The 12,215-nt window shown below is 39.5% G+C and overlaps 1 protein-coding gene across 1 annotated transcript in view; it reads left to right on the top strand.

Moving 5' to 3' along the window:
* Positions 1–12,215, top strand: part of LOC126427290 (uncharacterized) — a 126,340-nt gene that overhangs the window by 66,289 nt on the left and 47,836 nt on the right. Inside the window, exon 5 of the mRNA XM_050089579.1 lies at positions 9,233–9,270. Within this exon, the coding sequence (XP_049945536.1) occupies positions 9,233–9,270 (38 nt within the window). The remainder of the gene's footprint in view (positions 1–9,232; positions 9,271–12,215) is intronic.

A 12,215-nucleotide genomic window follows, 5' to 3' on the forward strand; every position in this document is an offset into this window, starting at 1 on the left:
TACAAGATTCTGTATGCCCTACATAAGTTTTCGCTTCCCCTATTTGTCTCTATTTTGCAACACTCAGTAATTTCTTATCAGGCCAAGATTTTCAAGGTCTCCCACAAAGGTTTGCATATCCTCAATTACCATATCAGATAAAGGAGCAATTAAACTTGAGTGACAAATCTACACTCATTGTAATGATCGCGATTTTACCAACCCACGCAGAGTTGATGCTTTCTCCTTGATGACGCTCATTTAGAGAACTAACAGGCACAAGGCAAGGAAACAAAATACATTAATTGTGAGCTATCTTGTCTCTTGGTGCTACCTATCCACATGCCCCCAATAATTACATGTATTAACATTTTATTGGAAGTAATTTCATACATGGTGTTAAGTGACCCTCAGGTTTACACTGCACACATCTAACAGACTGAGACCAGGTGTGACTTACATCAACTCTAAAAGTAGACAAATCCACTGGTTCTGTACTTGCAATAAATCTACTTTAAAAAGGCGTGACCATAAGACTTTTCCCCATAACCAAAGTACAACATTTTTTAATAAAACATACCATACACTGTAGATTTAGACATTGCTCTAACACCAGTGTTGCAAGACCCTTGGAATGTGCAATGATATATCCAGCTGACAGTAGATTTTGTCAATTAATTTTTTTCTATTCTGACCCTCAGCCATAGTACATCAAGAACAGCTTGGTGGAGGGATCCAGTTACCTCTCATGCAGAGCAATAGATGCCTGTCATTGCTCACTGCTGACAGAGCAAGGAGCAGAGCTGAGCATGGCATCATCCAAATTCTGCTGTCAGTGACATCTCTATGTGCAATCGTGATGAAGCCTTGCAGTGCAGCTTATGTTTTTGGCCCTGAACTTTCTCCAGTGAGTGGGCAACTCCCTCATGACTCAGGGTGGGCTGCCCTGTCTTGTGGTCAAACCCAGAATCTGATATTGCGTTCGGGGGGGAGGGGGGTGGTCGCTAGAGGTGTCACAGGCTTGTGGTTTAGGCTGTGATGCTGAGACAACAATCATTTAGTACATGAATGGCTGAGTATTTATGTACTCCAGAATACCTTCGTTTAGGTGTTAAGCCACATTCCCTAAACAATAACTTGGTAGCAAGTGAGGAAAGGCTTCCGTCCTTCTGCTCTTATAATATAGTGTTGGCTGTTGCTATATCATTCTCAGCTGGCTCTGTTTTGCCTTGCTATTTAGCTGTGTTTTGATCTGTACTGCATGACACACTCATCTGCCTGCAGCTGGCTCTGTTGGAACTTACTTGTGCTCTGGTGAATTTTTTGACTAAATATGGTCGATATACTACAGAGAAAACCCAACATGAACTCATGCCAAAGGGACCATTGAAATGACCTACAATCAAACACGTGTGTCAGTAGATAAAGCAGTTGTGGTCTACAGTGAGAGAAGACATTGTTAAATCTTCCAAGAAGTGCAGCATACATAATACTCTCGATGGCAGTGAACATCATGTTACATATTAATATGACGATGACAAAGAAGGAGAAAGAGTAGTAGTTCAGGTGATACTTTTCAGGGATTTTAAAGGTCACTTTGATTTTATATACTAATAATTTCTTTAGTCTGAATCTACAATCTAATAATAAGTGGTAAAAATATTATTTAAAAAAACTACTTGAAATTAATGTGCATCTTAGTCTGTAAAATATAGTACTTGAAAGATACCAGACCAGCAATTGATTCCACATGGAAATTTGGGCGATAATTGTAATATTTTGCATATAAGACCAACTGAAAGTACTGCTTTTATACATGTAGGTTGACACATTCTCTCACTCCATCCCACAGGAGTTGTGTAATGTCTCATTGACAAATATTATACTATGGAGTGAGTAAAAGATTCTGAAATAGTAATGTTTTTGTTGCTTTTGTGTCTTGTCCATTGTATAAAAGTATGTGGCATCTGACCTGTAGCTGGTGGCAGAGATCTGTTGGTTTGAACTTTATTATGAGGCAATTCACAAATGCAGTGTAAATGAATGAATGTTTTGTTAAATTAGTAGTATAGTGCTATTTAATTATTAACGTTGATATTGAGAGTTAGTTTCTTTAGAAATTACAGCTGGTGCTGTCAAAGTAAAGTACATTTTGCAGGAGATGAACCATTCTCACCGTGATTGTCATGGTTGAAATGTAGACAAAAAATAACTTCATTTCATAATAATTCTGAAGTGGGTTATTTCGTTGTGTGTGTGTGTGTGTGTGTGTTAAAACACTTTGAAGTAATGGTTTGCAGCATGACACAGCCCTCTTCTGTGTGACTGGACAGTTCAGTGTTTTGCAACGGGTCTGAACAAAGAAAGCATGCCAAATTTAAATGAACACACAATATCCAAGATTGTTGATATTTTACAGAAGCAAAAAAATTTAACATGGACTTCAGTGCAAGATGCTTACAGTAGTTTCCACAGTGAAAGTTTGTCTTGAAACTGGGCAGAAAATCCAGAGAGATTCTGGTCATATATAAAGTATGCTGGCAGCAAGATGCCTCCTTTGTATGATAGCAATGGAAATACAGGGTGATTCAAAAAGAATACCACAACTTTAGGAATTTAAAACTCTGCAACGACAAAAGGCAGAGCTAAGCACTATCTGTCGGCGAATTAAGGGAGCTATAAAGTTTCATTTAGTTGTACATTTGTTCGCTTGAGGCGCTGTTGACTAGGCGTCAGCGTCAGTTGATGCTAAGATGGCGACCGCTCAACAGAAAGCTTTTTATGTTATTGAGTACGGCAGAAGTGAATCGATGACAGTTGTTCAGTGTGTTTATACCAACGTTTAATACACCACCTATCAGGAGGTTTAACACCATACTTCGTTCGAAATGCACGCATCCAGCAAGCATTTGTTCGCAGCCCGTGACAGAGCACTTCATCACTGGCCTCCAAGAAGCCCTGATCTTACCCCCTGCGATTTTTTTTTATGGGGGTATGTTAAGGATATGGTGTTTTGGCCACCTCTCCCAGCCACCATTGATGATTTGAAACGAGAAATAACAGCGGCTATCCAAACTGTTACGCCTGATATGCTACAGAGAGTGTGGAACGAGTTGGAGTATCGGGTTGATATTGCTCGTGTGTCTGGAGGGGGCCATATTGAACATCTCTGAACTTGTTTTTGAGTGAAAAAAAAAACCTTTTTAGATACTCTTTGTAATGATGTATAACAGAAGGTTATATTATGTTTCTTTCATTAAATACACATTTTTAAAGTTGTGGTATTCATTTTGAATCACCCTGTACTATCAAAAGTGCTGCTGAGGCAGAGTTATTAAACGCAGTCCTCCAAATTTCCTTCGCCAAAGAAGATGAAGTAAACATTCCACAATACTGTCAAGAACAGCTGCCAATATGAGTAACTTAGAAGTCGATATCCTCGGGTTAGTGAAGCAACTTAAATCACCTAAGAAAAGAAAGTCTACTGGTCCAGACTGTATACCAATTAGGTTCCTTTCAGACTATGCTGATGCAATAGCTCCATACTTAACAATCATATACAACTGCTCTCTTGATGAAAAATCTGTACCTAAAGACTGGGAAGTTGCACAGGTCATGCAAATATTCAAAGCAGGTAGTAGGGATAATCCACTGAATTTCAGGCCCATATCATTAATGCTGATATGCAGTAGGATTTTTGAACACACTTTATGTTCAAACATTATAAATTACCTCAAAGAGAACGGTCTGTTGACACAGTCAATACGGATGTTGGAAACATCATTCTTGCGAAACACAAATAATTTCTTACTCACATGAAGTCTTGATTGCTATTGACAAAGTATTTCAAATTGATTCCGTATCTCTAGATTTCCAGAAGCATTTTGATACTGTACTTAACAAGCCGCTTGTAGTTCAATTGCATTTATGGCAATATTGCCTCAGTTGTGTGACTGGATTTGTAATTCCTGTCAGACTTGCTACAGTTCATAGTAATTCATAGAAAGTCATAAAGTAAAACAGAAGTGATCCCCAAGTCAGTGTTATAGGCCATCTTGTGTTTCTTGGCTATATAAATAATTTAAGGGACAATTTGAGCAGCTGTCTTAGGTTGTTTGCAGATGACGTTGTCATTTACCATCTAGTAAAGTCAGCAGAAGATCAAAACAAATCACATGATGTTTTAAAAGATACTTTTACAGTGCAAAGAATTGGCAATTGACCCTAAATAATGAAGTGTGAGTGCTAAAAGAAATACATTAATGTGTGATTACATGACAAACCAGTCAAATTCAAAGGCAATAAATTCAGCTGGATAACCAGGAATTACAATTACAAATAACTTAAATTGAAAAGAAAACACAGAAAATATTGTAGGGAAGTTGAACCAAAGATCGTGTTTAATTGGCAGAACATTTAGAAGATACAATAGATCTACTAAAGAGACTACCTGCACTATGCTTGTCCACTCTCATTTGGAGTAGTAATGCATGGTGTGGGATCCTAACCAGATAGGATTAGATCTACATTTATACTCCGCAAGCCACCCAACGGTGTGTGGCAGAGGGCATTGAGCACATTGAGAAAGTCCAAAGAAGAGCAGCATGTTTTGTACTATTGAGAAGTAGGGAGGAGAGTTTCACTCAAATTATACAGGATTTGGGATGGACGTCATTAAAACAAAGGCATTTTTCATTGAAGTTGAATATTCTCACGAAATTTGTCACCAGCTTTCTCCTCTGCATGCGAAAATATTTGTAGACATTGACCTACGTAGTGAGAAAAGAGCATCACAATAAAATAAGGGAAATCAGAGCCCACATAGGAAGATATGGGTGTCCATTTTCTCCTCGCAGTTTTAAAGATAGGAATAATAGAGAATTATTATGAAGGTGGCTTGATGAACCCACTGCCAGGCACTTAAGTGTGATCTGCACAGTACTATGTAGATGTATTTTGTCTGTGCAGAGCTGTCATAAGAAATGGAAATGTATAATATGTGCCACTATGTCTTGGCAGTTTCACAGGTTGGAATATCAGCATGTGTGTGTGTTCAAATGAGGTAGAAAGATTGGTCTCCGGGAGGTGTCTTTGCCATTCTGTGATGTTGCAGCTCATAGAGGGCACCCTCCTTCAACAATGAGACAGGGTATTGGAGGACACAATGTGGCCACAATGCGAGATGAGCACCATCTTGCCCACTTGGCCATAATGGACAGAACAGCTTAGTAAACAGTGTCTGTGTGACACTGGAGCACTGCAGCAGGTGTGGACATACCTGTGTTGACAGTTCTGCAGGCAGAAATGCATGTCATTGCATCGTATTCTATTCACCAGAATCCACCAAAATCCACCAACAGCACAGACTGCAATGGGCATGTAAATGCTGACACTGCCATGGTGAGCAGCATAATGCAGTGGTTTCGGCCAAGTCTTGCTTACCGTTGTTGAGTTGCATAGCAGACAAATGCCAAATGTGATGGTTTGGTGTGCCATTACTTGTAATACGTGATCTCACCTCCTATGTCTTGAGGGCAGTCTGAACAACTAGAACTACATGAGGATGTTTTACAGATTGAGGCACTGCCCCTCCTGCTGCTGTTCCTCATGCCATATTTCAGCAGAACAATTTCCATCTGCATGTGGTGAGGAATGTGCAAGCCTTCTTTGAAATACGATGGGTACCATTGCTTTGCAGTCTTGCTCATCTGCCTAAAATGTTGCCCATTGAACTTGTCTGGGGTATGGTCACTTGGCAACCTGTTCATTCAGGTCCTGCTGCAGCCACAGTTGACGATTTGTGAATATGCCTGCAAACAAGTGTTCCCCAGTGGCATTTTCAGACACACTTTTCAGACATTCTATGTTCTGTCTAAAAGCTCTTTTTGCAGCTTGTGGTTTTGCTACTCCATACTGAATTTCCACGGTTATTATTATTATTATTATTATTATTGTTATTAACTTGATTGGCCACATTGGACCACTTTAGTCATTCCACGTTCAATTCCTCTTTGAAGATTGGACTAATTGCTTCTTGTGATCAGCCCAGTAATTTTTTATTTGTTCCAGACGCAATTTTACCGAGCGAGGTGGCGCAGTGGTTAGCACACTGGACTTGCATTCGGGAGGACGACGGTTCAATCCCGTCTCCAACCATCCTGATTTAGGTTTTCCGTGATTTCCCTAAATCGTTTCAGGCAAATGCCGGGATGGCTCCTTTGAAAGGGCACGGCCGAATTCCTTCCCCATCCTTCCCTAACCCAAGCTTCCGCTCCGTCTCTAATGACCTCGTTGTCGACGGGACGTTAAACACTAACCACCTACCTACCAAACGCAATTTTCTTCACTCGTCTCAAATTTCTACCAGTCTTCTGTGTGTCATTTCTGCTAAAAATTTGTGATTCCTAAGGAGAGTGTTAATTTCGTTTTTGTTCTCTGCATTAGTAATACTGAGTCCAACTGCTTCAAGATGTTGCTGAATTTCTTTGACCCGCTGTCCTCCTGTCTTCTTTTCGAGACTTGTCATCACTAGTCATCTAAAAAATCCTGTTGTCAGGCAGTTGTAAGACATGGAATAAATATGAGATTCTGTTCTTCTTCATTGTGCTGGTGATTGGGTCAATATCACAATAGATAGTTTCATTAGGGAGAATTCTCCAGACTCCACCAACCTGGTATATTTTATTGATACAAGTTCTGATAACTCTCCATTCAGTCTTGAGGAGTTATGTGGTTCTTCTTTCAGTTTCAATTTGGAGCAGAGTTTCACAAGCATAAGTTGCTTCTGGGATAGTTACAGTTTTGTAATGTTGGATCTTAGTGTCTATTGACAGGAATTTATTGTATGTTGACCAGGTTATAAATTGTGCTTTTTTTATTTTGTTGGTTCTATTTATCTATGTTGCTTTCTCACCCAAGCTTGATTGGATTGTGTAAAATTTGGGACTTTTTACGGGCACTGATAACTGTGCAGTTGAGCATCCCACAAACCAAATGTCATCATGATATGGCATGCAAAACAGCTTGTCTCACATTAAGCAAGTGTTCTGTTTTGCTGTTCTTCTACTTGCCTCTACAAGTAAACAATCACTGAGTGAGTGAATGCCCAAGTAACAATGGTTAATGAAAATAGTATGATCAAGAAGGCTACATAATACTTTTTAGCTAAAGGGATATGGACTTACTTGTTTATGTGTGACCTTGCTCATTCACTAGATACGTAACCACAGCTGTGTGCAGCTCCTGATGGAGTGACAGTTACAGGCATTGCGCTATTCTGACTGTATGAAAGCAGTCCTAAAATTACTGTTTCTGATGCAGATGTGCATTCTGGCCAAATGACTGCCTTAGAAATTGGAGGTTTTGACATTTTGGAAAATGAATTTTTATTGTAAATATCTTATGTTAAGTCAAAAGCAAAGTCTATCTTTCATAGTATTTCTCTTATGGCTTCTTTTCCCCCCACCATTTGGTTTTGACATCTCATAGATTATTAAATTAATCTTCTCCTGATACTTTGATTTGGATGTTGCAGTTTTGTTCTTTGTCAGTACTGCTTCCTATCAGAGGTGATTTGTAGTCATGCGTTTACTACAGTTTTTCTTTCTCTCTATTTTTGCTTGTTTTACACTGCCAATACTGCTAAATCATCTACAAAAGTTAATCAGTCAATTTTGACATTATCCAATTTTCATCGAAGAAGTATTCCACGTTCGATATTAGATTGTTGCAGCTGTTCCTTTTGTTCAATGATCACATTTTCAAGTCAGTACTGAAACAATAATGGATGTAGTCCATTGACATGGCTTATCTCAGATGCTAAAGTTCTTTTAAGAGGACTCCTGTTGTCTTCTGTATTTCAGATTCTGTAAGAATTTTGAATAAAACTGGTCTAGCTTTGTAGTCGTAGCCTTTCTAAAATTTACAAATGTATTCCAATCATATTTTGCTGTTTTACTCCTTTCATTGCAATGTGTCCTTCACAGAACCTGCCTGTCCTAAGCCATGTGTGATATCTGTTGTATTGTAGAATTTCTGCTGTTATTTTATTTTCTCCTTGTCCTTTTCATGGAATTTCTTTGAATCTTCTAGGAATATAGTAGCGCTTCATGTAATAATTTGTATTAAACTCGTGTCAGACTGCACTTTTTAATTTCCAATCCGCATGCACCAGGTGTGACACTCAATAACTTTGACTGACTTCATAGTAAGCTGTCACTTGAGAATGTCATAATAGTCAAAATTCCAATTGTGAATAAATACATTTAATAGCAGTTTTGGTAGAAAATGTTTTAATCTCAATTCTCTATCAGTTTGAGGATTGAAATGTAATAATTTTTTTTGTTTTTCTCTGGTACTTCATCAGAGCATTCTCAATACTGTCTTACTTTGCTGGCATTATTCTTGTTATCCTGGTTTATTGATGCATGTGCTTTAAGTATTAGGTACCTGTCATTTGACTAATTGAGTTATTACAGGGGAAGACTTAGTCTTAAGGTAACGAAAAATTTGATAATGATTTTAATATAGATTTACCATTTATGAATGGAGAACCTGGTTTGGCACAGTATTGTGTATTTATTTTTTGCTTTCTCTGTCAAGAATCTACAGTTATCAAAAAGTGGTATTTCTTCATCTGTGACTCTGGTATTTTGTAACGGCAATATTTTAGTTTTTAGTGAATTTACAATGTCTGGCAGCACTTAGTATTTGCCAACATTGATAAGTGTTTGTATATTTAATGTTCCAAGCATGTACTTAATTTTGCATTTGAATTTTGTGGTTGGACTTAGAGGACACTCCTCACCTTTGCAAATAGTTTTTGGGCTGCCCAGAACAGAAATGCCCAAATGCATCACTAGTGATAGTGGGTTCACCTCTCGGTGAATAACAATTTTCATAATAAAATAAGGAAAGGAAATTTTTTGCAAAGCTTAAGTGCATGGCAGATGAAAGCTGTTTTTGGCCACTTTCCTTTTTGAAGCCTCTAGTAGGAAGTATGGCTATAACTGAACCACTGGCTTGTGTAGTTATTTATAGTACCAAAACAAAAGTGTGGAAATGAAGTGTGTATTCTTACTAACATTCTGTTCCAATAACTGCAACATTTTGTGTCATATCTTCTTTAATGCTATTTTCAAACTTCGCAAACAGCATTTTCTGGACCAATCAGATGTTGGTTAGTGTTAATAGAATTTTATTTATTTACTGTCTCATCAGTTGTAAATCATGGGCCATTTCTTGTATATTTCAGGTGGCAACCTCGAAAAGATGCACATCTGATAGTGCGAGGTAAGTTTTCATAATTCACTGCAGCACTTTTTGGGTAGTATAAATTTTTATGTACTAAATGTTGAAGTACTTCAGATATAAAATACACTTCTGTAATTATTCAGTATTACCAATAAGCAACAACATTACAAGGCAGTATGGTGAGTAATGCTATTCTCTACAACAGCCATTATGTGACTGTTCCTAAATAAATAGAGCGAACTTTTAATATCCACACAGGAAAATAAAAGTTCAAGTAGACTTTCAGCAGCTGTATTGTGCTTAATGGAGAATGTCACCTAAAAATCAGTAAAATTAGAGAGATTCATCTTGATGGCCACAAGCTAATGTTACACTACTGTAAGACAAGTAAGAAGAAAGGATGAGTGGCCATCTATCCACAAATTGGAGCTAATTCCCAGCCTCTCTGATTAATGAATAAAGTGTTGAACAGATCTTCCAATGCTGTGCTGCAGTCATGCTCAGTTTGTAGTATTGGCAGTTTACAGGCCACCACCAAGAAGTATTTTAAATAGCTGGAGAGAATTTAGAGCATATCATAGGAGAAAAGTATGTTTTCACAGACTAAATAAAAAAAATCACCCCATACCCACCCCAGGTGGCTCATCACTCTTTGATGAGCTGATGCTCGGCTAGCGTGGGGTCCAAGTCTTTGCATCATATCTTCCCTTTCTCTGCTGCATGTCCATTCTCCTGTTCTTTTCCATTTTGTTGGGGAATAGTTTTTGGATAGTTTTGGGAACGTGTTCCGAAAATTCGATAGCTTGGCATCAAGACAGTTTCTCATCAGTTTTTTCTTTCTAACTTTGTTCTCCAGCTCCCCTTCCTGTGTTTTGGTATTTGAGGTCTTTTTGTTTCTTCTTCCTCCCTGTGCCCATGCTTGTGATACATAATGGGTAACTGGGTGACAAGTGTTTCCTAGTCATGGGTCGACAGGTAGGGTTTGCGTGTACCTCCTGGTACAAAACAGTGCCGGGGAGGGGTGATTGCTGAGCTATTACCTTACCAACTGCCAATTGGTCCATGTGTTCAGAAAGTTACATGAGATGTGAACAGTCACCTAAGGTGGGTGAGCCTCCCTCTCAGGGCCCCCCAGTCGGAAAGAGTACGCCATTGGAGATGCTGGCAATCATTGAGAACTTTTTTGCAATGAGCCCATCACCATCTCAGTCTGTATCTACTAAACATAAATGCAATGAGGCCAAAGATTCAGACTCCACCAGCCACACCTCAGGTCTTCATGGTATCATGTACCAAAGAAAATAATTCCTTTTCTATGGTTAATCTTGTATTATTCAGAAAGGTGTTGATGCAATTGCAGGCCCTGTGAAATCTTGTTCTTACTTACATAATGTGACGTTGCTTCTGGGGATAAATTGTGATTTTTAAGCCTAAGAACTGCTTACAGTTTCCCTCTTCCACAGCTATCCTGTTCATGTCAAGGAACATCATACACTGAATTTTTCATGTACTGTTATTCACACTTGGCTACTTGATGGTCTGACCGAGGGAGAAATCCATGCTTATCTCTCTGATCAGTGCATCACTGGAGTCCTTCAGGTAATAAATATGATTGATATGAACATAGTGCCCACGTGCAGTCATTTTGTAACATTTGATTGACTGGTGCTTCCCTTAAAGGCTGTGAAGTGATCACAGTCCAACCATATGTTCCAAACAAGATGTATTATCACCAGTGTCAACACTATAATCACCTTCACCTGCTCTTTGAAAACATGGCCAAATGTGTTACTTGGAATTGAAGTGCTCACAAGGGTGATTACCAACCTCCTCCTCCCCCATTTTATCAATTGCTATGGTGACCATAGTGCCTCATCCCATGAATACTCCATGTATCTCAGTGAGCAGGCCATCTAGGAGATCTGGGTGAAGGAAAAACTACTCTACCCTGTCACATGCAAGTTGGTACCTAGTCATAAGCCCTGCATTACACCATTTGGTGCTTGTAGTACTGTTCTTACTACACCTTGATCCACGAAGGAGCAGCTTGCAACACACAGTTCAGTACTGCAGTTGTGAAATTGTACAGTATCACATAAGCATCCCTGTCTCCTCCTCCTCCTACAGGTGCACAAGTCACCAAACCATGGCCCCTGGTGGCAAAATCACATGCTACACAACTGGTGGGCTGGAAAAGACCAAAAGAATACTTCCACAAAGACTTCCTACATCCCTCCAGCTAACATACATCTGAGTCTTCATCTGCCAACTATAAAGGCTCTAAGAAATCAATCAAAGGCAAACAGTCTCCTTTTCTTCCCCAACTTTGAGATCTTTTTCAGTTGTGTCACCGCATGTTACCCTCACCTGGCCAACCTCCATTTTGCCAGTGCACACTGGCTAACATTTTTCTGTCCTGGAGTCCCCAGGCTGACCCAGGTAGAATGCCGAAACCTCTGTGCATCTTGTGGAACAGCATTCTCCAGCCTCTTCACCCTGTAGTAGTGGGTCTATGAAGTATGTCACTTGGCAGCTGTTGAGGTGACTATCCTTCATTTGTCCCCCCCCCCCCCCCCCTCCCAATCTACTCAAATGGAATAGCTGCACTTGGCACTGCAGCATGTGCTTGGTTTCTGCCTCCAAGAAACAAAATTGTGTACTCGTGACTGCTTCGATCTCTCCTATTTACTTCCAGTTTACTCAACGTACATTCCAGCGTGGGGGGGGGGGGGGGGGAGGCATGCTGGTCACCTAGGATGGAATTCATAGCCAAACCATCTCATTGAACATCCGTCTGCAAGCTGGTCTCAATTTTCCTACCTCGTTTCAGTTTTCTCTTTGTAATGTATGCATGCTTCCATCATTCACTGTCACCATAATAGACATATTCAAACGTATTGGTCAGCTCCTTCACGCCTTTTTTGCTGCCTGGCAGCTATAACGCTCACCATCCCCCTTGGGGCTTATTGAGAACCTGTCAAAGA

The sequence above is a fragment of the Schistocerca serialis genome, chromosome 11, assembly GCF_023864345.2.
Source record: "Schistocerca serialis cubense isolate TAMUIC-IGC-003099 chromosome 11, iqSchSeri2.2, whole genome shotgun sequence".
In the NCBI taxonomy this organism is placed as follows: Eukaryota; Metazoa; Arthropoda; class Insecta; order Orthoptera; family Acrididae; genus Schistocerca; species Schistocerca serialis.